At 45.7% G+C, this 26,299-nt stretch overlaps 2 protein-coding genes across 4 annotated transcripts; one reads left to right on the forward strand and one right to left on the reverse strand.

Annotated features, from left to right (window-relative positions):
* Positions 1–3: 3 nt before the first annotated feature.
* On the forward strand, positions 4–911 carry LOC108031432 (uncharacterized). The gene has a single exon (XM_017104844.3). It carries the CDS (start codon positions 4–6, stop codon positions 853–855), a length of 852 nt encoding a protein of 283 aa, XP_016960333.1. The 3' UTR covers positions 856–911.
* On the reverse strand, positions 907–26,037 carry LOC108031434 (histone-lysine N-methyltransferase trithorax). 3 transcript variants are annotated; one of them, XM_017104846.3, is made up of 9 exons: positions 25,377–26,037; positions 17,093–17,578; positions 14,115–15,452; positions 11,833–13,030; positions 11,568–11,774; positions 3,228–11,502; positions 3,029–3,162; positions 2,779–2,954; positions 907–2,720 (listed from the first exon to the last, which is right to left on the reverse strand). In XM_017104846.3, exons 3-9 carry the CDS (start codon positions 15,297–15,299, stop codon positions 2,547–2,549), a joined length of 11,349 nt encoding a protein of 3,782 aa, XP_016960335.1. In that variant the 5' UTR covers positions 15,300–15,452; positions 17,093–17,578; positions 25,377–26,037; the 3' UTR covers positions 907–2,546. The 3 variants fall into 3 exon arrangements, with proteins under 3 accessions (XP_016960335.1, XP_050745493.1, XP_043946802.1); XM_050889536.1 differs by having other exon boundaries at positions 16,888–17,578; XM_044090867.2 differs by lacking the exons at positions 14,115–15,452; positions 17,093–17,578.
* Between the last annotated feature and the right edge of the window lie 262 nt (positions 26,038–26,299).

Here is a 26,299-nt window from a genome sequence, read left to right on the forward strand (position 1 = left end):
AAAATGCGGATAGACGCTCAGATCATGTGGCTAATTATTGTTTCGTCCTCGCTCCTGGCACCTGCAACTGGCAACCACTATCGCACCCGCCGGAGGCACATGCCCTCAGAGGACTCGGACCTGATGAAGAGTCTCGCAGGTGGCGGTGGCGGCGGAGGAAGTGGAGCTGCTTGCGACATGTCGGGAGAGGCGAGCAGCTCCCAGCCGAAGAAGTCGCTGCGAAATCAGGGTAATGCCAAGCAGAGGTCATCCGGAATCGCCGTGCAGGCGGCCAATGAGGCGAAAAAGGCCAACGAGGACATGGCCACGGCCGTGAAGGTGGCCGCCGATAAGATCAAGAACGAATACGCCGACAAGGCATCTGCTGCCGCCAAGGCCGCCGAGGCGGTGCTCGCCGGAAAGGGTCAGGTGCTGGAGCAACTGGAGGCGGAGGTGCGGGAAGCCGAGATGGTGGTGCAGGAGGAGAACCAGGAGCTGATCACAGCGGAGGCGAATGTCCAGCTGGCCAACAAGGCGCACAATCTGGGTCAGCAGGAGCTGAAGACGCTGACCATAAGCCTGAAGCTGGCCAAGGATAACCGGGACACCTCGGAGCAAGTGTACGCCGTGTGGCAGCAGTCGCTGAGCGACAAGACCGCCCTCCTGGAGGCTGCCCAGCGGAGGGTCACTGTGCTGATGCGACAACTAAGCGACGCTCGAATAGATTACGAGAAGACCAAGAAGGCGGCGCTCAATGCAGCCAGAGCAGCCCAGGAGGCCAAACAGCGTATCGAGCAGTCGGAGACCTCGGATTCCTCCTCCTCGGATCGCGGAAGATGCCGTCGTGCCTGGCGGCAGTTCAAGGATAACCACTGATACACCACCATTACATATATTTTGAAATTAAATTAAGAACAAGAAATCATATGAATTTTAATCTGTAGTTTATTAAACTTTTTTCTTTAGGGAATAAAAATATAAAATTCCTCGACAGCGTGCAAAAAGTGCGCGCGTCTTGAATGGCTGCCAAAAAATGCTATGGAACTTTGCCTGTACAAGTCCGACCGATCGCCCCGATAGGAATATACATACATATCTGCCTGCCTGCTGTGTGTTGTTTTGTGTGTACAATTTTGGACAAATACCAGAGCGGACTAATGCTAGACTTAAGCGAAACAATCGTAGAAACTAGTAGAATACAAGGGAGCTGAACTAAAGTTAGGCGATACAAGTTATGATTATGCTTGGGCTCCGAATCAAGGCAAACAAATGGTCACAAAAATGTACATGCTTAAAACTTGGTGTAAAATAATAAATATACAATTACGGTTGGTTGTTGTGGGTGCCTGTTCACAATACAATAATTTCAAGGGTGATGCTTGGTTTCGTTCCCTAGCTAGATATATAAGCTTGTGGTTTGCGGATATTACTCGTAGTTCAATCAATTAATCTGTTGGTTAATTGTTAACAAACATAAATACGCAGAGCTCTACATAAAATAGTTTCTTCTTACACGATCCTGGTAACTTAAGGTTAGTTCTCATACAGTAGGTATATAATATAGATATTTATAATTCGTATGCAATAGGTATATGTACAATCTAACACAAGCCCCTGTAAGTAATTGTTTTTAATGTCTCCCATCGTTTATCTGTCATTCGTCTAAGCCCAACAAGTGTTATATTCCTCAGCTTAGCTTATTTATGTGTATGTGGTTTATAGAATCTGTGGAGCCTTAGTCTAGTTAGCTATCTGATCTGCATATTATTTTATACGTAACATATCAATATACAATTAATTATTCACCCCCTGAATACTGACGTCGTCGAGTTTCTGTTCATTAAGGCCGATTGCTCGGACTCTGCTTGCTTCGTTGCCTAATATGTGCCGTGTTCTCTAAATATAGGATATATAATAATATCAACTGTTTAACTTGTACATATCAACTACTTAAGACGTATGGGGGTTGTAAAACGAAAAGTATCACGATTGACCAAACATAGATCGATATAACCGTTAACTACAAGTGTTTCAATTCTCATTCCAGGTGTGTTTCTCCTCGGCTTACAATTGGGTTTTTGATTCTTGCAATATAAAGGGGACAACTAAGATTCTGATAAACTTCGTTTAAGTTTCTTAATATCATTTTTGCCTCTTCCCAAAAGAAAGCTTTGGTTTTTCTCAGGTGCCCTAAGAAAATATTTGATCAATCACTATTTGCATTAAAAGTTACTAAAATAAAAGAACTACATACATATATTTGCGAATAATTAAAAAACGATGACGATAGTCCAATCAGAACAAGTTAAAAACTACATCTGAGTGATGTACTGTTGTTTACTTTTTAGATTAAATTGCTTGAGTAGTATATAGCATTGGACTATGGTTTTACAATACTTTACAAGAAAATGCCTTGTCTTTTCTTTAGGCAAAAGGTAAAAAATAATATTAAAGCCAACTATCCAAGACCCCAGATATTTGCAGAAAAATCAACCCTAGTTTTTGAGTATACGGATTAATTGGAACGCCCAGCGTCCTTTTTGACTCCCGTCCCATTCCCCTTTTCCTTAATTTAAGTACTTCCGACACTTTTTGGAACCACATGAGCAGGGTATCTTCTCCTCCTCGAAGGGGAACTTATAGTCGTAGGTCAGCTCCTCGCCCTGAACGATTCGACGCAGCGCAAAGATGATGATGTGTTTGTGTCCCAAGATGTCTACCACTTTCGAGTAGCAATTCGGCTGTTGGGATAAAGATGTTTAGCATTTTTAGGCGCATAAAAACACTCTTCGTACTCACCTCACAAGAGTGATTGATAAATCGAGCCGCGTTGCCGCGCATGGTGGCGTCTACCACGAGGTTGTCATCGATCTTGAACATATAGCAGCCGATGCCGCGACTGTCATAGTAACGCTCCCTTTTGTCTGTCAGTGTGGAGCGAATCAACTCGCCGGCGTACTCAATAACCATTTCACCTGATAAAGGTTAAAAGATAAAGGGGTTTTGATTAATTTATAATCAAAATTTAATTAATAAATATATAACTTACCCGCTTCAATGTCCTTGGTGCAGTACAGGCCTCGTCCATGGATGTGCGATCTAAAGACTCCAACATAATCCTTGTAGGTCTCCTTCAGCGTGCGATACTTCATGGCCATGGGCAGATTGCTGCCAGTTCCTCTCCTAAACAAATCAAAGAAGTTACAAATTAGTTAAACACTTTCGCTCGAAAATATGAGTTATCTCACCTTGGCACCAGTTCATTGTCCGATGGCTGGACGAACACCTGGATGGGCTGCTTGCGATGCCTGGAGGCCAACCAACTGAACATATCGTACTCGCTGCGATTGGCATACGGCTCGCATCGGGCGCAATCGTATGCATTCTCCTGCAGCTCATCCTGGTCCGATCCATAGTCGAGAAGACCTTGGGAATCACCACCAGAAGCTGACGACAGGGCGGCGGATGCACTGCATCCTCCCGTATTTCCCGCATGTCCACCACTCGCCGCTGTGGATACGTTTCCATTTCGCTTGTGATACTTGGGGGTATACTTCGAGCACTTTTCCACGCCCGGCAGTTGTTCAATCAGATACTTCAGAGCATTGGTTTTGAGGCCAATCATCTGGATGCCACCCATATCTGCCAGAGGACCTTCTGGCAGTGGAGTGAGTCCATGGGCCCGCCTGGCCACCTGCACTGCCTCGAAGACCTTCTCCCAGATCTCAGATATGGAACTCGATTTGTACGTGAAACCATCTTCGCTTTGAATTTCGTAGAGCAGGTGTGGACCACTGATCTTCTTGGGCTCCCGAATGGGTGGTGGAGGCTCTGGAGCAGCTGCTGTGGGCACCACGGTTGCTTTCGCTGGCTCCTGTTCCTGTGGAGCCGTCCGCTGCTCCTCCTTTCTCCTTCGCAGTTCCAGCTCCACTCCATTCTGCAGATGCTTGAGTTCCAAGACATGAGCGTCGGCCATTTCGTTTATGTATGTGGCAGCTGCCTCGACGGCTGCAGTTTCCAGGGTACCCTCGAACTCTTCAGTGGGAGCAGATGCTGCTGCAGTGGTGGCCAGGACGTCCTCCACCATTTGCTGGTAACCAGCACTGGCCTCCACTTCCAAAGTCGTTGCCGTGGCTATGGAATCCGCACAGTCATCGTTGGTAAGATTGTCCAGAATCTTACTGATCTTATCCTTGACCGCCGGCTCTTCACTGTCGGACATCTCGTGGTCGTTGCACGCCGATGTTGCCATCTTCAGGCTGAAGTCATCATCCTCGTCGTCCTCCTCGTCGAGATCATCATCCCTATAGGCATCGGTATCCATGGCTTCCACTTGGAAGGCGTGCTTTTCGAGCAGATAACCGTTGTTGGCCAGCTGTTGACTCAGTTGCTCGCGTTGCTGCTGTTGGAGGATGAGCTGCTCGGTCTTGGCCTCCGCCGGTGAATGTTTCTCGTAGAGTCCCTCCGTGTAAATGGACTCTGTGGCCGGCTGTTCCTCCATGATTGCGTCCATTGTGACACCTGGCACAATGCTCTCCAAAACCGGACTGCTTTTAAGTTCCGCCTCGTAAATCGGTGAAGGTAACGCTGTCTTCTGGGCATAACACTTGGCGGCACTGGCGTTGGTCATTTGCTGGATTATCGGCTGTTCTACGGGTTTCGGAGGAGTGGGTGACGGCACCACGGGACACTCGTTGGACAGAGGAGCAGGCTCCTGGCGCTGCTGCATTGGTAGCACCCGATTTGTTGGCCTGGTCGTCGAGCTGCTTGTGGTTGGTGGCGCCTGTTGCTGCATGGGATTCACTACATTGGTGGGCAGGGAGCAACTGCTGCTGCTACCGCTGCTGCTGGTGGAGAAATGCTGGACTCGGTTGACCAGCTCCTGCTGCTCCAACACTTGAGGTTCCATCACGAATTGGGTTTGCAGCACCGGTGCTTCAGCTAGGGTGATGATTGGCATAGAAGGCTGAACCTGGACCTGCACCTGCTGCTGCTGCAGCTGTTGTTGTTGCTGCTGCTGCTGCGGTTGGGGAATGTGGATCAACTGCGTCTGCTGAAGTTGCTGCTGCTGCGGCTGCGCTGGTACTCGCTGCTGTGAGATCGTTACCTTGGGCACTTGGCTGACCACGACGGCTGGAATCTGTTGCTGCAACTGTGACTGCTGCTGCTGCTGCTGCTGATGTTGCTGCAACAGGGCTTGGTTCTGTTGCTGCACCTTCGGAGCGGGCTTCATTACTTTGGGTTTCACTTCCAGCTTGTGAATGGGTCGTATCATGTTGGTCTTCTTCTGAAGCGGCTTCGAAGCTATACTGGGAGGTGCTCCACAATTGGTTCCCGTTCCCGATGCAGCCTTGCCCTTCATTTGCGTTTGCTTGAGATTGGAGTTCTTCAGCTGTACTTGGGACTGCTGAGGGACTATGCTGGTGGGCAGCACCTTGTTGACCACCTGCGGTTGCGGCGGCACCTTGCCCACTCCCGACATTCCCGCTGTCTTGGCTTGAGCATTCGTCCTCTTCATTTGAGTTACTGGCGGTATTTTGGCCGTGACCATAACGGGAGAGGAGTAATCCATTGAAGTGGAGGCTCCTGAGGATGTGGGCACCGTCTGGAACTGGAAGTTGGCGTTCTGCAGTAGCTGCGTGGTCGCATCATCCTGTGATTGTTGTTGCAGCACACTGGTTGCATTAAGGAATGTGCCTGCACTAGTGCCATCTCCTGTATTATTGAGCACCACATATCCAGCGGGCAGATCCACAATTGGCTCAATTTTACTAGCCTGGAATACCTGTGTGGTGGTGGCGGAAAAGCTGGCATTCTGGCTGAGCATTCCTGGCATTGCAGTGGACACGAATTGCTGCGACGACATGACCGTATTCTGGACAATCGTCTCCAACCCGTAGTACATGGGTTGGGTGGCCAGGATGACCTGGGGCGTGGTGGTGGCAAACTCCAGACCAGAAGCTCCTCCTGCTGTGCTCCCCAAAATCAAGGGTTGCTGGTTGCCACCCGCCTGGTTGCCATCTGCTGATCCTCCCAATTGAATGGTCTGCGGTTGTATGAGTGTTCCTATCACTTGAGGTTGCGCTTGCAGAGACTGCGCCGTGAGCATTTGTAGTCCAGAATTGGCGGGTGTGGTGGTGAGCACTAGATTTCCACTCGCATCCGTTTGCAGGTAGGTGGCACCTCCGCCGGGAGCAGTTGTCAGGAAAGTTGGCGTCGCCTGTGGTTGCGGCTGCGGCTTATATTCACCCGCTGTGGGTATGGAGATGTACTGCAAGGGCTGCCCCTGGCTTCCATCTCCGGTCACAAACGAGATTATGTTCTGGGGCTGAGTCTGCGGCAGGATTAGCTGCGGTGCCTGCGACTGGCCGCTGCTCTGGAACAGCAACTGCGGCTGGAGGAGATTCTGGCCCATCACGGTGATGGGTTGCTGCACCTGAGTCTGCTGTTGCGGTTGATGCTGCTGGGGATGCGGTTGCAGTTTAGCCTGAATTGGCTTCACCTGGTGGCCGGACTTCAGCTGCCTCTGCTTGACCGCCGCCTGTTGAGCCGCTTTGGTGGCCACTGTCTTCAGTGGCTTTCCAGCTGCCGTCAAGGGAAGCATTATCTTCTTGTCCGTATTGGTGGCCTGCAGGGTCTGATAGGTTGCTGTTGGCGCTGTGGTGGCCTGCATCGTCTGAGGAATTTGGATGAACTGCTGAGTGCCATCGGGATTGGTGGAAACTGCTATAAGTTGAGGTTGCGCCGGAGTTGTCACCGTAGGTTGTGCCAAAGTAAATCCTCCTCCCAGATTGGCAGCCAAACTTTGCAGCGAATTTGCGTAGATTTGCAAATCATCTGTGTTCGCTTGGGTAGTGGTATTCGGTTGAGACAGGAAGAATCCATTGCCGAGGGACTGTGGTTGCAGCTGGAGTTGCTGCAGCCCCTGCAGTCCAAACTGTCCCAGGGAACCCAGACTCTGCACTTGAGGAAACGATGTCGCTGTTTGTAGGTAATTTAAACCTCCTGCATTCGCCAGAAGTTGCTTTTGCAGCTCGTTCAAGCTTTCCGCGCTCAGTTGTGCTGGATTATTGGTGCTTCCCGCAGCATTCACATCCGATTCGGATTCGTTGTTGGACATGGTTGGCCCACAAGATGGTAAATGGCGCTGGAAGGCATCGTAGTTCCGGTAGGTGCACTGACACCGATCACATTTAACCTGGCCGCTGAACTGAGCCGTGGATAGGTTCCCATCTCCGCCAATAATTCGAAATTCGGTTATGGAGTCGTCCACGCCATCCAGTTGCATTATTCTCATCTTGGATGGTTCTTCGCGTCCCTCGCTCTTTTCGAAATATCGCTTGGCTGCGCTCCAGGTGAAGCTCTTGCTTCTCGCTGACCCCGACGTGGAGGCTATTCCCTCGATGGATGCTTCACTGATAGATTGCCTTCTGGATATTCCCGCCACGGTGGCCATCTCCTTTTTGCTCCGTTGCTGACTGCTCAGAGTTAACAGCACTCCTTCGGCCAAGTTCTTCGACAGTTTCCTCCTTTTTATAGCCGTGGCCATGGCACTATTCCCGTCCAGCTTTGGCCAGGCCAGCGTTTTGAGCATCTGCACTTGACTGGAGTTTCGGGCTGCGGATAGCATGGCATCCTCCACCGGATTGCTGGCTGGCCAGCCATTTCCCAAGCTCGTATTCGAATTGCGGGTGTCCTCATCACAGATGTTGACAGAAGCAGCTCCTTCTCCATGCTGATTTTGCACCTGATTGGAAGTCATTGACTGAGTGCCGTCCTTGGATTGCTCGCTCATGGCAAACAATTCTGGCTTATCCACCAAATCCTCATACATGAATATATCCAGCATGGATATGCCATCGAGCAGTTCGTGAGGAAGGTCTTCGAATATGGCATCTTTGATCTCCGGGGGCAGCAAATCAGCCTGCTGTTGCGGCTCCTCTTCGGTGTTCTCATCCGGTGGTACGCAAGAATTAGGATTGGGAAACTCCGCGCTCCAATCGGCTCCGCCATTGTCCAAATAATCACTCCTCGCCAGACTTGTGTGCCAGCGCGCAATTTGGGCCATTCCCAACTGGACCTCCTTGCTGTTCGGATTCGTGTGATCCACTGTGTAATTTCTGCCCACATCCAGAGCAGTTAGGGTGGACAAACTGTTCTGGATGGTGGTCCGCACTGTGTACTCTACAATTTTCCAGGGTTCTTTTGAGGACCAATACAGCCGACTGCACAGGAAGTTAATGGGCACCACGGCCTCGTAGGAATCGGAAAACCTGGGGACAATGGTTCCCAACTGCCGCACCTCCAAAGATCCAATGTGGAATTGCACTCGAACTGGTTCAATCAACTTCTTCCTTTTTCTGTCCAACTCAACGTACACCGGCCGGGATACTTCGAAGTTGGATTCGTATGTAACACTGGGGGAACCATTGGCCTTCAAGGCATTTCCGTTCTTGGCATGTGCGGGGCAATACATGGACTTATCTGTGAGGAAGGCGCAGTCTATGCTTCTGGCACATGGGTAGTGATAGTGCTCACCGCAAGATCGCACATTGCATCCAACAGTGGCTCCTCGATTCCCGCATACGGTGCACTTGATCATCCTGCCTCGTGCCACCGCACTGTGGACATTCTGCAGCGAGCCATCGATCTCCTCGAACACCTCCGCTGACCACATGGCACAGTTGGTGTGAACCCAGCAATCATGACCGCAGTACAGGAGCCGTGCTTCCTCTCCAGATAATCCTTCGCCGCTTTTCCGACAAAAGAGGCACACCCTTGTGTCCAAACGCATCTTGATGCCACAGCTACCGAAGTCATCAACTTCTTCCAGAGGAATATCCAAGACACCTGAGCGGGACTCTGCCTGCGAGGTGGAGTGTTCATTATAAAGAGAGGCACTTCCTCCTCCTCCTCCTCCACCTCCATCTTGCAGATCCTCGTAGTTAGCTCCCGAACAAGACTCAAACATATCCTCCTCCAAGGCATCCGTGCAAGCTTTTGTTTCATTTTGGAACCAGGGAAACTGTTCACTCAACAGCTCCTTATAGGCAATGTCCAGTTCATCGCAGTTGCTCTGCTGAATGACCTGGCTCATGTCATAGTTGAATTCTGCAAGGGAAACATACGAGTTGCCGGCAATCTTCTGCTTTATATCAACCAGGCTGAAGGATTGCGGATGACTGATGTGCTGTTGGCAGGAGCAAGGCAGTGACTTCACTCGCGTCTTGTTCATGTTCACATTCCTTTGCTGAAGTTGCTGCTCCTTGAATTCGTATACATCGTCGCTGTTTTGTGACTCACCGTCGCTGCCCAAACCATTGTCGGATCCACTGCTGAATTGAAGGGCTTTTGGCTGCAGTTTCCCTTGGTTCGACGATGCTCCGCAGGTGCAGCGCATCTTCTTGCGGGGACTCAGTTTGAGGAGGGCACAAGCCTGACGAGATTTGCTGAGCAACTTCAGGACACTGTAGAGACTTGCCTTGAACTCTTCCATCACCGCCTGCCGCCACTCTTCAGCCTTGACTCTGGAGCTCTCATTTCGGCGTGCACACTTCTTGCAGATAAACTCGATGGATTCGGGCAGAGTGCTCAGTAGATTGTATTGCTCGTCGCTGAGACCTTCGCACTTGGAATGAACCCATTGGCAACAGTCACCGCACTCCATCATTTTCAGATCAAAGTCGTTGTCATCGTAGCATCTCTGGCATATTGGACAGAAGTTGCCCTTCTTGCGCAGCTTAAAGCAACCCGTACACATGGGTAGGTTTCCCACAAACTTCGATACTTTTGTGGTGGAGCAAGACTTACATTTCAAGCAGTTGACGCATATTAAAGGTCGATCTGCTCCCAGAAGTCTCTTGCTGGTGCCCAAACAGGTGCTGTGGTAGTTCTTCTGACACTTCTGGCACTTAACCTTCGATCCTGATGACATATTGCAGGTGTAGCATACGGTGCAGCGTGGACACAACCAATTCAGACGCTGAGTCAGTTGATTCAGGGAAGATGATGATGGCCCAGTTGAAGCATTCACCGTCGTTTCCAGTAGGCTGCCCATTAGCGTGGTGTCCTCGAAAGATCCATGTTTCAGGTTATACTCATCCTGGACACAGTACTGATGGTAGGGTTCACAACAGCATGCGCAGAAGATCAGAGGATCCAAGCCCGTAGAGCCGCACAGAAAACACAAAGCTCTCTGCGCCACAGTTTCGGTTACAATCAATCCAAAGCCCGTTTGGCAAACTTCAGCAGGATCATAATTCTCCCAGAAGTCGATGGAGATGAGCGCACGTTGCTGTCGCTGCTCCTTGGCTTTGCGACTCTGGGTTTGATTGGAGGATAAAGTGACCGAAGTGGAGGTAACAATGTCCCCATTTCGCTGTTTTTTGCTGGCCGCCACTATTAGGTTGGATGTAACCGCAGCATTTCTTGTCGTAACCTTCGCATGCGCTGCTGTTGAAGGGGCTTGGCTTCCAATTGCGTTCACTGATCCCTCCTTGCCTCCGGCTGGTACCTTCTTCATTTCGGCTTGAGCATTTCCGGAGGGCTTACTGGGTTTCGTTTCCTCCTCAACAGGAGTTTTACAGCTTGCACAATTATCGTTCTCATCCGTCACCATTTTAGTTGGTTTTTCAGGAGCAGGCTCTGGAACTGCTGATGGCACTGGAGCAGCAATTTCTGGCTGCACATCAACCTCCTCCTCGGGCTGATCCTCGCCAAAGGTGGCCAAAGGTTGACCGAGTACAATAGAGGCACTGCGGCACACATGTTTTACTCTCGGGCCCTTTAGATCAATCCTTTGACGTTTCAGGGTGTCCCCGCCAGTAGCATTGGTTTCCCCATTGGTTTCTGCTTGAGCAACTCCTTGAGATGTGCCATTAGAAGCAACAGGCTGTATTGCTGGTGCCTCCTCTTTTTGAGCTGGAGCTTCTGTGACTGGAGTTTCAACTGATGCAGATTTCTTGGTGGCTGCCAGTGTGGGGCTTAGAGGCTTCTCGCTTTGATCCTGTTCCATGACCTTCTCCTTTTCCGGCTTACTCGCCTTCTTCGACAGAATTGGACTGATTGCCTCTGCTGCTGTGAGCTTCTGATCTGCCGCATTGCTTATCTTCAGGAAGAGAGGCTTCTCCAAAATCGCAGGTCGCAGCAAGGGTGTGCTGCCAAATGTAACATTGTTCTCCGCCAGCGGATTAGACTTTATCGTGGTCAAAGCTGAGGCGGAATCACCACTGGATTTCCACTTAACCGAAGTGGAAGCACCCACAGAGGAGGAAGTAGAGGATGCAGATGAAGTAAATCTCAAGCTGCCAGTGGGAGACAGTAGCTCCGTGGATTTATCCTCTCGAGAAGAGGCATCGCTTCGCATTCCCTGTGGCAAAATGGCGTTTAATCTGCTCCTGTGCGCTGCCGGAAGCTGGAAGGAGATCATACATTTCCTCAGCCAACAAGCGGTGCAGCGATCCTTGTAAAACTTCTTAAAGTTCTTTAACTGGCTCTTGGCTGAATGGATGCTGCAGGTTGATCCTGAAGGAGAATTTTTGAAAGGGATTAGAGAAATGCAATTGGTAGTTGTATAATCTATGGCATACCTTCGCTTCCCTTGCATTGCAGTTGCTGTTGGCTGCCGGAGGAAGCATTGGCACTGCTGGAATTGGCCGATATGGATTTCTTGGTCATCTTCGAGATGAACTTCCTGCACACATCACAGGCCACCACTCCATATTTGCGGGTCTGAACCACCTCTTTGCTGCTAACCGCCGCGGAGCACACGGAGCAGGCACTGGGTGTTGAAGTTCCTGAAAAAAATGTATATTAGTTACAATCCAATATTTACTGCTTCATTATTAAACCCACCTATTGTGGAACTGGTGCTGGGATTTGCCAGCGTTCCAAAGGATGAAACCGCCAAGGAATTAGCTGGCGTAGGAATGGCACTGGGCGATGTTGGTCCTGCTTTGGGGATACCAAAGGGTCCTGGCTTGCTGTCCGCCTGGAATTGCAAGCGCGGCTGCCGCAGCACAAAGCTTCCACCTGTAACGACATTTTGTTTCAGGCCGCCAAAGCTGGAGAAGCTCTCCTTGGCAAGCTTCAGACTCGGAGGAGCGGAGGAGGTGGATGCCGTGGAAACCGTACTCGAAGAAGCTGCTCCAAAGGGGTTCTTAGCCTTGGAGTCGCAACTCGACAGGGTCTTCTTGCTACTGATGCCACCGTCTTCGAGCAATCTTCTGTTGGGCTTGATGATTCTGGAGGACCGCGTGCTCCTCTTGGGCAGCACGAAATGCGAATCCATGACCAGTTGCTTCTCTTCCGTATCCCGGTCGTCGGTTCCCGCACTCTTTTCCGTCTCTGCACTCTTTTCAGAGGCCGCTTCATCATTGTCATCCTCATTTTCTTCCTCCTCTTCGACTTCTTCGTCGTCGTCGTCCTCCTCCATTTCTTCATCTTCTGCATTGTTTTGATCCTCAAGAGACTCTTGGCGACGAAAGGTGACTCCACTCTCTTCATCCTCATCCATGGGTGCTCCAAAGGCGCGTGATAAACCAAATACATTTGGTGATGACCCCGATTCCTGATTTAAGGAAGATGAGGAACCCGCTGGCGCTGATCGAAATTTCAGCGAGTTGAGCTTGTCGATGTTGGAGTTCTTGTTGAGTATCTTTGACAGAATGGAGGGTCGCACGATGCATTCGCCTCCTCGGGAGTAGTTCAGCGGGCGGTTGAGGGAATCCTTCTTCATAATCGAGACTATGGGAATGCGAATATCCGGATTGTAGTACCGCTTGACCACTGACTTATCATCGCTTGTCTCCAACACATTCCTAAATGTCACCGTCTTCTTTTGCTTCGTCGCCGTTGACGCCGTCGATGATGATCCTGCTGTATCTGCTCCACATTTGGGACTACTGCTCCCAGCAGTGGAGGGGGCCCCTGTTGGTGCTCCATTGGATGCAGCTCCCTTTCCAGAAGCCGTCGATCCATTCGAGGCTGCAGGGCTGTTGGATGGAGGTGCCTCGGGGGCAACTTCATTGGGCATTTCGCTCAAGACGCGCTTCTGGAAAAGTACACAAACAAAAGGGTTCAGTGGGTTTCGGTTAGGGTTGAGTAGAAGAGGTCGGAGACGGAGTGGTCCCGAGCAAATCAATAATTCATGCCACTGACTACACGCTCACAAAATGCGAAGCGGAAAGCAATGCAGGTAATATACAGCAAGCAAAGGTTACACAGCAAGAAACTTAATCACATATTAGATTAGTAAGTAAAAGATAATAAGTAATATAATATAATATAAATATAGACCGTAATAAATTTGTATATTAAGCGTTTTTAAAAATTTTTAAGTACATATATTTTGTAACAATAAATAATTTGGAAAGTATGACACACGCTTTTTTTTTTGTATTAAAATTTCATAGATCTTAAAATAAGTTTTAGATTAAGAAATTTGTAAATGTTTCAAGTTTGTTTAGACACTTGATTTTTAAGGAAAGTTTTAAAAAGGATCACAATTCAGTTTCATGATGGTCTCATGTAACTTCCAGTGTAAACTTAAAACACAAAGAAGCATGCAAAGGACCAGGAGCAAGTGCAACTTTTTGAAGGGGATCGCTTGGACATGGGGGTTAGGGGTTACAGAGGGAGTATTGGTGCAAAAACAAGTTACTAAGCATAAGTATAAGCTGGGGAACAGACACCATTGCCACTGTGACCGTCAACCGTCTGCGGCAGACACATGTGGAAGAGTTGCAAGCGCTAAAACGTCATAAAAGCCAATTAAGCAGGTAAGCGAGCAGGTAACAATGGCGTCAGAGGCGGGTGGCGGGTGGTGTTGGGTTGGTTGTAAGGGGGTGGGGGCTACTAACCAGACCAGAACCATGGGTAAACCAACCAACTTGAGGGGGTTCTCTTATTTACATTGGCGGGAATTGGACTGTGGCATTGGCCGAGGATGTATTGTATGTGCTGCGCTGCAGAGGGTGAGGGTGCACACGCAACTCGGAATCAGAATGGCTGGATTGAGGGGTTAAGGTGGCGGAAAAAAAAGCGGCTTAAGCATATTCATAAATAAAAGCAAAAGGGGGCAACACCTGGGAACAAGAACCGGCAACCAAACACCGACAATCTGAAAATCAACTCACCAGGGCTGCATCTTCACCCGGACTGGCCACCACCACGCCTCCCACTCCAGTTCCTCCTGCTCCCCCCTCCAACAAAGGCTGAGAGGCGGAGGAGGCAATCGGCGAGGAGGAGGAGGAGGCGGTAGAGGTGGTGGAGGAGGCACTGTCCACCACCGGGCTATGAAGCTGCTTCAGCTTCGATGTGGAGGGCAGCATAATTTCGCCCCTGGCCAGGTTCAGATTCTTGAACTTTTTATTGCTGTTCTTGCGAGCTCTCAGCAAAGCGGCACTTATAGCAAAGGCTCCACCTCCTGGCGAAGTTCCTCCTCCTCCGGGGGATACCAGGGCACAGGCCAATCCAGTGGATGTGGCCGGTGTTACCACGGACAGGGCCTTGAGGGATGCTGCACTGGACAGGCCAGAACTCGTGGCCTCACATGTTGTTCCAGAAGATGCTTTAGAAGATTTTCCAGAAGAGCATGTCGCCGTGGCGCTTGATTTCGCGGATTTTCCAGGGGCTGCTCCGGACGACGCTACTTCCGAGGTCCTTGCTGCAGATTTTCCACAGGATATCCCAGAAGAAGCTCCATCGGATGATGTTCCAGAGTTAGCTTCTGGCGATGAACCAGAAGACCGTCCAGAGGATGTTCCCGAATATGCTGCTGATGAAGTTTTCGCTGACTTTCCGGAGGTTTTTCCCGAACATTTGCCTGAGGATCCTGTCCCAATTGAGGCCTCAGTGGATTGTGCTCCTGATCTGGCGGCATTCCCTCTCGTCTTATCACTGTCCCCATTTTGATCCTTCGTCACAGCCTCCTTATCCAGATGGGCGGCACTTTTGTGATGGGTGCCGCCATTTACACCACCGCCATTGGTGGATCCCGAACCGGATGAGCCTCCCGAGCCGGAGCTGCTGCCATTGCCACTGTTTTCGGAGCCAGAAGCGCCGCCCGCGGATGAAGAGGCCGTATTGCCGCCAATGGAGGCACCTCCCGGCGCATTGTCATCCTCATCGTTATCACAATTGTTGCCCTTCTCCCGGGCAGCCGGCGAGCCTGAGCCGGAACCACTTGGCTGCTGCGACTCGGGGGGAGGTGGCTGCTGCGATTCCGCCGGATTGGCCGCCTCATCCTCCAGCTGCAGGACACTGATCCGCTTACGGTTGATCGACTTGGAGGGTTTGCCGGGAAACTTGGAGCGGCCCATAATAGTAGTGCGTTTGCGTTTGCCTTTGCATTTGCAGTTGCATTTGCCTGCTTTTTGATTGGATTTCCCCTATTCGTTTTTGTTGTCCGACTTAAGTTGGAATTTATTTGATTTCTTCGATTTGTTTGATTTCTTGGACTTGTAGATAGCTCACTGTGGATAAGAGAGAGGCACAAACTTCAAGTAAGAGAGACCGACTAAAAGACCGGTATTAGCTAAAGGAAAACTGGCAAAACAAAAACACCAACACAGAGCTCGGGGAAAAAAACAATGCTTGTAAGCCGAATCGCGCGTTTGGAATGCGTCAATTTTTCCCCCTGTTTTTTATTTTTGCGAATCTCGTTGTTGTTGCTGTGGGCAACTCGTTTTTTTGCACTCCTGCCTCACGCCCCCCTCACTACCCACTCACTCACTCCTTTTCGCACACACACACTCTTTTTCTCCTTGGCTATTTATTTATTTATTTCTTTTCGCGCGCGTTTCTCGTTGCGCGCTCCTTGCTTTGCGAATTACAACTACAAAGCCGAAGGTGACGTAGCCGCGCGACAGCCTCGGCTTTTGTGCCGCTCTTGCGCCCGAACGCGCTCAAACGCTCTCTCAGTCGCTCCTTACACTGGCCAATAAAAGGCTATTCTCGAATAAAAAGGACATTTGGTTTTTCTTCTAGATTATGTTAAATCTTTGGGTCAAAAGGGCTTTAAATATTAACTTAAAGAGTAATTAAGACTTCTTTATTATTTAAAGTTTAATAAAGGTTATATTTTCGCTTTGAATTAGTGTTATTTTATATTCTTGTCCAACCGACTGGCACTACTCTAAGGCGTGAGTTTATTGAAATTTATGGCCCATATTTTTTATGAGTGCATTCTCTCCGGGCACCGCGGCTCTCTTCTCCGCCTTGGCCCGCTCTCTCCTACTCCTGAGCAAGGAGCGCGCTAAAGGTGCAATTGCAGCTGCCTTTGTTCCGCTCCTTCTGGCGCTGTCTCACGTCTTGCGTGACCACTAATACACTCACACCAAAGATAGTGATGCCAGCATGGACTGCCTGTTTAAACTACAATGGGATTACCCACCTAATAATGATCTATTAAAAAATGCATTTTGAATTTTATTTTAAACATTAAGTAAAATGGCAACAAAAATGATGCCCACTTAAGTAAAAGACTCTCAGAAAGTACCGATTATTTCATAATAGAATAATTACAATGTATTAATTATTGAACAATTGTCAAAAATGGTATCAGATAAGTATGCTTTCTTTTCAGTTCCAACATTTCAAACCCTATTAAGTAGGCAACACGTATCCTAAAAGGACACGGAATTTCAAAACCCAAAACTACCTAGCTATTTCTGGCGGGAAATCGGCCTTGCTGTCGGCACTGGCATACCTCCACCTTTACACGCTTTGCCACCACTAAATGTGTGCAGTTAACGAAAAAACAAAAAAAAAAGTGAAGCAAAACAACTGCTGCGTTGCGCTCCTTAAACTCATTCCTTTCCTTTGGCACGTAGCACGCGCTCTCTCCCTCTCTCTCTCGCAGACTCCTTTTTAAGAAACACTCGCTCACTCTTTTTTTTCTGGATCTACCTTTCTCCCACCCTCCCGCGGGTTAGTTGTCATCGACGTTTTAAGTGGTTTTTCTACTTCAGACTTGAACTTTTTCTTTTCCTCTCTTTTTTGTTTTCTTTTCTTTGCAGGATTTTCTCGTTTGGCTTTTGTTGTTGCTCCTGCCTTTGTTTTTTCTCTCGAATTTTTGTTGCTGTTGTTGTTTGCTGGAAATTGAAATTCTTACAGTTGTTGTTGTTGTAGTTGTTGCTGCTGCTGTGGGCCACTATTAAGTGGTGGGTTTTCCCTGCTGCTGCTGCCGCTGCTGCCTCTTTTTACGACAGTTTTTCTCTTTGTTCTCGCGTTTATGGCCTGATGAAAATTCTTCTTTTTGCGCGTTTAGTTTTTCTGCGTTGGGAGTTTCTGCTCGACGAATTCACAGTTTTCCACATTGCTGTACTTTCGCGGCAACTTTTCTCATCTGTAACTGCCACCGCTGTTGCTGTTGTTGTTGTTGCTGTTGCTGTTCTTATATTGATTGTTGGTGTTGCTGCTGCTTTGTGTTGGCGGCCACATGGTGCTCATTATCATGACCATCGTTATCCCCATCATCATCTCTCTATATCCTCGGTCTACATCATTGCCATCCTCCCATTCCACCACTCTCTTCTTCAAGCACGCACACACACTGTTTAAAAAAAAAGAAGTCTGCCGTCTGCGTGTGTCTTGAAATCTGCAAAAAATTAATCGAGGGGGTGGCGGTGGGTGGTGGGCGTTGGGCGGTTGGGTGGCCAACGAGGTGGAGGAGGAGGCGGCAACGGGAGAGAGAAAAAAAAACAAAGTAGAAATTTATTAGTTCGCTTCGTCGCAGTTGAGCAAACAAGTTGAAAGTTGACTTTTCGAGTGTTTGAGCGTGTGTGCGAATGTCTGTGTGGGTGACGATGTGCGATGATTATGCATGTGTGTGTGAATCAGTGAGTGTGCACAGAAAGAAATTCAGTGCATTTCTCAGAGAAGATAAATGCGGAGTGCTACAGAAGATTCTAAGGTTTTAACTACATAAGAGAGTGTGTAAAAGTATGCTTTAAAATTCTCACTTTCTCATCTTAAATTACTTTAAAAAAACCTCCGAATTTAGCCCCAAATTTTATTTTATCACATATTTTTGTTTTTCAAACTGAACAAAAAGTATTTCAAGCATTTAATTTAATTATTAGATTCTCAATTTTAAATTTTCAAATTGGTTGATTTTTTATTACCTTAACGTATACTTTAATTTAAAAGCTAAACTTAAGGAGTGACAAAATATTTATAATTTTATGATATATGTAGATCTTTTAATAGTAACACAAAACCTAAAATTGTAAGTGCTCGTTGAACACATTTTTTGTTTCTGTGTAGGCATGTGCGAGTTTAAGTGCTCGGAATGAGGTGAAAATACTTTCGAGATTTTGGGGTGGTGGTCGCCGCCTTTCCACTTCCCCATTTTTTCCCAACTCCTTTTTCCACATTTTCCGAAAGCATGACTCAGTGCAGCGTAATTGTTTTCCGTTTCGCCTTTGGTTTCCACTCAAAGGTGTTTGGCAGTCAGTTAGTTTACCTGGTTTACCTGCCTCGTTAGTTAGTCAATCTTGTCAACTGTACTGCATACTGCTCCCCAGCAAGTCAATTTAAGTTGCTTTCGTACATACAAATATGTAGTGGGCACAATGGGTTTAACAAGTTGGCAAACAGGGTTGATACAAATATAAATTAATCCACTCTGTATCTTATATACAAAATAGCTTAAAGTTTATATAATTAAAAAAATGTTATTTTACTTCGTTGCAGTTTTTAATGGATGTTAGCAAGAAGTAAATCGATGATCTTAAAATTATTTCACGATTATTATGGCATTCGTAGCATACTTCTAGGAGCTCATATACTTCCTTTTTTTGAGAGATACATTTTTTAAAATATGAAATATTTACTTAACTAATGACTCAATAAAAACGCATTACTGCGTATGTTCAAATGTTTACCCCGGTTGAAATGTGCAAAAAGAATTATACAAAAGCATGTGCTCTGTCACCCACTGTACCTTAACTTGGGTCTCCTGCCACTGTCTCAGTTGTTTGCGATTTGTGATTTTATTTGTCGATTTTCCTCGTTTTTATTTTATATCGCCTTTGCTTTGGTTTTTGTTTCTACCATTGAGTTGTATCTTTATGGCCCCAGCGGTGGCATGATGTAAGCATGGGGTCTGAGAGACAGCAAATGGGACTGGGACTAAACCGGGCTTAATTGGACAACACTCCTCCGTATTTGCGCGGCGATTACACTAATTGCTGCGGAGTTGCCGTGCATTGAATAACTAATATCCAATATGCATATGAGCCATTTGCATTTTAAGTCGATGGATGATGGAGTGTTAAAAATACTTAATAAAGATCTTAATCAGCCCCGTGATAATAGTGATTGGTGGCTATTAAGTGAAGTGCCTTGAAAGGTTATTAGACTATGTTGACATAAAATAAAGGTTAATTCGAACCTATAATTTTAAAAATACCATATATTTATAAATAAAACTATTTCATTATTTGATCCAAATAATTTTATTCAAAAATGTTCAAGACATTTTATACAACAAGGTTCCATATTAATAAATACTGTACCTCAATCGAACCTGATACGCCCGCATAATCGACTTATTGATATTAAACAAACTGCATATGATTACTCAATCGATTCTCAACAATTTTCTAAAACAAATGAATTACCTTTGTTGTGCGATATATTTTCTGCCATTGGCAGATGCGAATGGGAGCTATTTTCCCTACTCGATGATTGATTACAATCGGAAACCAACGCAATTATAGATTTCTATTATTACAGACTTCCAAACATTTCTGTGTGTGTCTGATATAATCGTTCGTAATTGTGAAATGCGAAAACAATGCAGTATTAGTGACCATTTAATACCGAACACAAAACACTAGGCAAATATCATGACATAACAAACTAAAGGTTAATTCTCTCAAGCTCAAAACAATTGTCAACAATTTAATACCCATGCAGGGGGCAAAGGGGGAGGGGTTTTTGGCGAGACGGCAGACAAGCAAGAAACAATCACAAAAACACTCGCCAGCCAACAAATTGCACACAAATTGTATCTGAGAACGAGAAACCCACACAAATGCCGAGGAAATGCGCAGACAGCAGCAGAATGCTAACTACGCTGTGTGTTGACATCAATTAACTAAATCGCTTTAATTATGTGCCACCAACCGAACGAACGGCAGCAACAACATCAAAGGCCCAGGGAGAGCTCAGCATGAATATTTCAGCGAATCAATAAAATCCCACAGAATGATGACAAAACGCGTTGATACGGACGACAAAATGAGCAAATTCAAATGGAAAACTTTGCAGGGGTTGCTCCTTAATTACGGATCATTTATTTACCGAGGGGAAGATGTTTGTACAGAAGGATAATGGGCGAGAACCTGCAAGGGCTGCTCGATAATTACGGACTGTTTGTCATTTGAAGAGCAGTTGATGAAAGACAGGGGCGTACCGTTTCCAATTAATTGATACTTTCGTGTTTCAACCGTTTTTGTCTTTAAATTTTGATAATTATAGATGGGTTTTGGGGGTTTATTAAAATGGTATATTATTATAGAATGTATTTTAGCTAAGGTAAAAACTCTGAAATTAAATTAAATTTCCCCAAGCGGAGAGTAACTGCCTAATTTGACGAATAATTCGTTTAACCAACAAATTACCTGTGCTAATTGCCTAAATCCCATGCATAAAAGAACTCATTGGTGTTATTCCAACCCATATTTGCTGACCAACGAAGTTGTCAAAATCAAATTAATGGCTCTAATAGAAATGGCAAATGTGCCAGATCATCTGAGCCACTTAAAAAAACTTTAAAGCATTCAAAGTCACCACCATAATCTAGGATTATATCAAGAGAACTCTGGTATCAAGTTACCAAGTAAATTACAGTCATTTTATTTGCAATGAATTTGATTAGCTTCAAACACCTCACATAGAAGCCAGGGCTGCTCGACCATTTTCCCTGTTTTTCCACCAAATAGAGCGCATATTGAGTTACAATTCATCTGATTGCTTGGAATTCGATACGTCTGCCTGTATCCCGAGACCCAATTAATGGCGTTCAAGTGTCGGCTTCACTGTAATTCGAGTGCACCATAAAAACCAGAGTCGCGCGGAATGCGTGAAGGGGAGGCTGCGAGGGGCGTGCCGGGGGCTGCGGCGGAGGGGGTGGGCCCACGTAAGGGGGCCAAGAGACAATCGGCCAACAAACGAACAATCTCCCGGCCAACGGCGAATAACGAGGCACAGTAAAGTAAAACTTGCCTGGCCAATTCGAAATCCGAATGCATCGTCATCGCCATCGCCATCGCCTCGCCATCATCATCATCACCCTCGAAATTGAATCGACAGCCGAACAAACACGAAGATAAACGAATACTGTGAGCCGTAAATGAGGGGGAGGGGGTGGCGCGAGTCCCGGCAAAGAGAGAGACGGGGAGAGAGAGCCAACGCACACACCTTTAATTTAATTGCCATCAATTATGGTAAAAAGATTAAGAAATCAAAACAAGCGCGAAACGTACAGAACTTGAATAAGAAGAATGGGCCCCTAAAATGAAACGAAGCAAGGGCACTGAACGAAAATAAACACAGGCAGTTTCTATTGATTTTCTATCACATTAACTAATTAAAAACTGGTCAGTATCAGAATTTAACCAATCTAGTCTCCCCAAATATCAAATAGCGATATAATCTATTAATCATATTAATTGTTCTTGTTTAACTAGGTAAATTTAGGACTTATTAACTCAAAATTACTAAAGCTTTTCAAATTAAATTATAACTGATTGTCTTATAGATTTATTGTCCATTTTGTTGAAATAAACAAAGGTGCATCCTAAATTACTAAAAATAAACTAATAGTGTTTTGTCATATTAAGTGTGTTCTTGTTTAACCAGGTAAATTGATCTAAGCTGGTAAAGCATCTTCATCTATTAATAACCATTGTCCAACTTTATATACCTATAAATGGATCCGTTTTCAAAACAAATCTCGTATCTAATCTTTGGGATGACAGCATGTCGAAATAATGCCATTTAATTTCACAATGATACGTCTGGGCTGCTAAGTGATATGAAAACTTGCCCGTAAATTGCTTAATTGATTAAAATTGACATCTAATTATACGTTTTTTGTTGTGTACGCTGTGTGCCAGTAACCCTCTCTCTGTCGCACTGCATGCCAATAACCGTGCAAGAGGCGCGAGTACAAAACTTGCAAATTGCGAGTAATTGAGAAGATTAAAGTCAAGCACACGAGAGCGGAAAGAGATGGCAAATGAGGTGGGGGCGGGGGGAGCAGAGGGAGTGGAGGTGGGGGCCGGACCAGAGAGACAGCAAGAGAGAGCGCCAGGTAACGAATCGACCTGGCCAGCGATTAAGAGCCATAAACACGAGCACGACAATCACAACAACACTCACCTACAGCACCCACTCACACAGCCACCAAATAGACAACTATCTGCATGTCACTCACACACTTGTGCCCAAACTCGATTGACAAGTTGGGAAAAAATCGAAGTCAACCTCGCTCATAAAATATGTAAATTTGTATAAAATTATGCAAAAATGCCTCCACTACATATGCACTGAGACAAAAGTTCGAAATTTATAAAGCCATTTAAATTATATGTGTCATTGTTGGGCAAAAACAATTTTTTTTATTAAAGCATTTCTTTAATATTAATTTAAGCATTATAAACCAAAACAAATACATTCTTGCATAAAAACTTTTGAATAAAAGATATTGCTTATTTCAAACACTTTATGTATTGGAAATATTCAGAGTTATACTTGTACGTATTAAACCATTTTACAAACTTCTTATGTAATAATGCACTTCTATTCAATTTTAATTGTTTAAAAAAGCCAACAAAATTGTATTTTCATTAAACCAACGAAATAAAAACTCTTGAGTTACTGTCAACTTGTTATCTCTTTCAGTGTAACAATGAGAGCGCTCAGAGAAAGCAGCTGAAGGAGTTGAATCAACAAATGAGAGAGCCCCCATCGCCAAAAAACAAAAAGAGAGCCGGAGAGCGCACGCGGGGGAGTGAGAGTATGTATGTTTGCGGGTTTGCCTGTAAATCAAAACACGCAGCCAAAGGTGAAACATGAAAAATGTGCGCGCCAATAAACGTGCGAAAGGTGTCGTGGTGTGGGTGCTCTCCGGTTTAGTATTGGGATGGATATCTATATCTCTGGGGCCATGAATGAGCATTGAAAATTGAGAGCCGACTTGGCAGCTCGCAATTTTGATGTCCAATTTGCCACGAAAACATGAACTAAATACCCGCGCCTGTGTGTGTGGCCATCTGGTTTCGTGGTGGTGGTGGTGGTGGTTGATGGTTTATGGTAAAAGGTAACGAATAGCAAGGTAAAATAATATGAACCCAGTTGGCAGCTGCAGCCTCTCGAAACGCACTGTAAACAAAGGTGTAAGCGGTATTTACACTGGTAACAACAAAGCAAACTATTATTTTAGCCACCGAAACAAACAGAAACCACTAGTACAGTGTTCCCTTGGTAGAGGGAATCTGGTTTTATATCCACAAGAGTATCTTACAGATGTATCTTTTGAGATGTTATATAAAAGAGAGTTCCATCACAAAAAGACAAATTTAAAATTCAGGTATCTTATAATCGTTAAATAATAACAATATGTTGAATAGAAAAAAGATCTTTAATAAAAGAAAATGTAGCAACAAATAAAAAACAACTAACAATTTAATTTAAATTGATCGATTTTTTTAGGATTATAATAGTATTAATTATAATTATCAATCTTTCGAAAGCACATTTTCCCTACTATGATCATACTATTCCAAGAATTTCGATCAACCCTTTTGATACTTTGAGTAATTTCCACCATATTTGAATCTCTTAAGATTCTGCGACAAGATGCGAGTGCAGTGGGGCGTGAAAATGCATTCGGACGAGCATCACTTCGTCCCATTCCCGTTTGCATTCGGATTTTCATTCCCATTCAAGATCTCGCATTAGCTTACGGCTCAGTTGGTCGACTTTTGAAAGGCGAATTTTAATATGCGCAATTACTCATTTTGCGATTTTGCGCCTCAATGTTATTTGGCGCGTAGTTTCCCACACACCAACACATGCACAGCGTACACTAGCGGAGACTAGGCGATTTGGAATTTGCCTTTTTGATGGCGAATAAAAAAATGGCGTCAACAAATACCCAAGCAGCCTATGTCTGAATCTGTACATATATTTACTCTGTAATTATTCAGCGGCATCTAGCAGCCATCGATTTAGCTGCTGCCGCCGAGATCGTTTTTCATATTATTGTATAATTTATTAAAAGTTTCAACAGCGCCAGCAACCAAATAAACAACAAATTTAGTTATACAAACACTGTGGCCATGTGAGCGCCAGAGAGAGAGAGAGGGAGAGAGAGAGCGCGAGCGAGCGTTCGAATTTGATTTAGAATGAGGCGACAACAAAAGCAATTAAGTATTATTTATCGATGCTGCTTTATTATGGCCCGCTGGCGAGCTTGTGTGGGTGTGCCAGCGACCGTCGTTTACCGTTCGTTTAACGGGTGGTAAATAATGGAAAACGTCGTAGATGGAAATCTCGGCGGGCCATAAGTCTACAGTGCAGCCTGGCTGGCAAAGATCCAACCTTTTTATCGGACCTCCGATGTTTAGGTACCAGGATTTCAAAAAGCTGAATTTCAGATACGAATAAACTCAATACTGAATTCCTTTAGTCATTTGCAGCTTCGAATCAATTGATTGACTGGCATACTTTTAGGCGCCTAACAATAAGTTCTTAAGTATCTCAAGAGAAGGTATCCCAGAGATACTCTCAAAGATAATGTCGGATTTTGAAGGCAAATGTCAGGTAATGATATCTTATATTATTTTTGTGCACTTTAGGTCTAAGCTAAATATTTTCAAAGGGCTCTGAAGAAACAATGTAAAATTGTAAACTTAAACTTAAGTTAGATACTTATTAAAATTCCTTAATATTAATAAATAATGACAAATAAAAATGAAAAACTAAGAACAGGCCAACCAATTGTCAGCCCTATCGAGGTCCCACTGCACTCATAAATCGCAGCGTGGGCCATAAACTAACAGTATTTGTTGTGCAGCCTAATTTGCATTATCGAGTGAATAATTGAACGACACTTGCTGGCATTTCTAGCTAAAAACAACAATCTAAAACTACTGACTAGAGGTCTACAGGGGTTAGTGTGGGACTATGAGTATGAAGACGATGGGATATGGTGGTGTTAATGTGTGTTTACGGCTGTAATAGTGTATGCAAGCTAAAGTATCTCCGGGTGCATTCCAAATCAATATCTGGCATGCTTATATATATCAGTGCAATATATATTCACGGCAGACTGACTCATCGGCAGCCGGCGACGCCTTTTATCGCGGCGATCTTTTAATTACCTTTCTGCCGAGCGAGTATCCAGATGCAGATTGCGGCTCGAATCCGTGCCCGCTTCAGGGGTTGTTAATACCACTGGGCATCTCTAGTGCGATATAATCCAAACTTGCCACTCGGCACGGTGTATTTTCAACAACAAAACGGCACAGAAACACACGCAAAACACTAGTAAACACAAAATACAGGGGTGGAGATTGCGATTTTCGTTTTTATTTTCGTTCACTTATTTCTTGGTTTTTGCTTTGGCTCTCCCATTCGCCGCTCGCGCTCTCTCACTCCCTCGCTCCTTCTGTTGCACAAAACAAACGCACAAAAACACGCACACACATTCACCGAAACGGCCCGCGCTCTCGCTATTGCGCTCTCTCTCGCGCCCGCGCGTTCCGTATATACATAGATCTGTCTGTACGTATGTATGTACGGATTTTACGACGATGAAAAATGCCTGCTTCTTCTTCACAAAAATCAGGTTTTCTGCTCTCGATTTTCACACTTTTTCGGCAATTGCCCGTCGCAAATTCGATGCAATTCCACGGGCAGTCACTGCCCAGCACACTCGTACACACTTTTCACCACAGTTTATCAATTATTTTCCACATTTTCTGCCTTTTTTGACGAGCGAAAACGACCGAGCTGCGATTTCAGTTCAATTTTTCCAGTGTGACCGTGGGAACACTGCGCGTATGCGCTATTTTGCGTCAGCAAACGTACGAACGAAAGCGTGAGCAAACGCAAGTGTGAGCAACGTAGTGCCGACAAACAAACTATGTCAGTCAATGCTGAAAATTCGAAGTTATCGATGGAAATAACGGCGATTTGAAAACACTTTTTCCTTAGTTTTTGTAAATACTTCAAAACTTAAAAGAAAACTCGAAGGTCAATTTATATTGCTTTATAAGTCCTTTCAAAGTATTTCTATCCCGAT

The sequence above is a fragment of the Drosophila biarmipes genome, chromosome 3R (assembly GCF_025231255.1).
Source record: "Drosophila biarmipes strain raj3 chromosome 3R, RU_DBia_V1.1, whole genome shotgun sequence".
NCBI lineage: Eukaryota > Metazoa > Arthropoda > Insecta > Diptera > Drosophilidae > Drosophila > Drosophila biarmipes.

Coding starts and splice junctions, on each gene's coding strand:
- LOC108031432 (XM_017104844.3), top strand. CDS start 4: ATGCGGATAGACGCTCAGATCATGTGGCTAATTATTGTTTCGTCCTCG.
- LOC108031434 (XM_017104846.3), bottom strand. CDS start 15,299: ATGGGCCGCTCCAAGTTTCCCGGCAAACCCTCCAAGTCGATCAACCGT. Junction 3,163..3,227: donor GACAATGAACTGGTGCCAAG/GTGAGATAACTC, acceptor TGATTTGTTTAG/GAGAGGAACTGGCAGCAATC. Junction 2,721..2,778: donor TTATCAATCACTCTTGTGAG/GTGAGTACGAAG, acceptor TTATCCCAACAG/CCGAATTGCTACTCGAAAGT.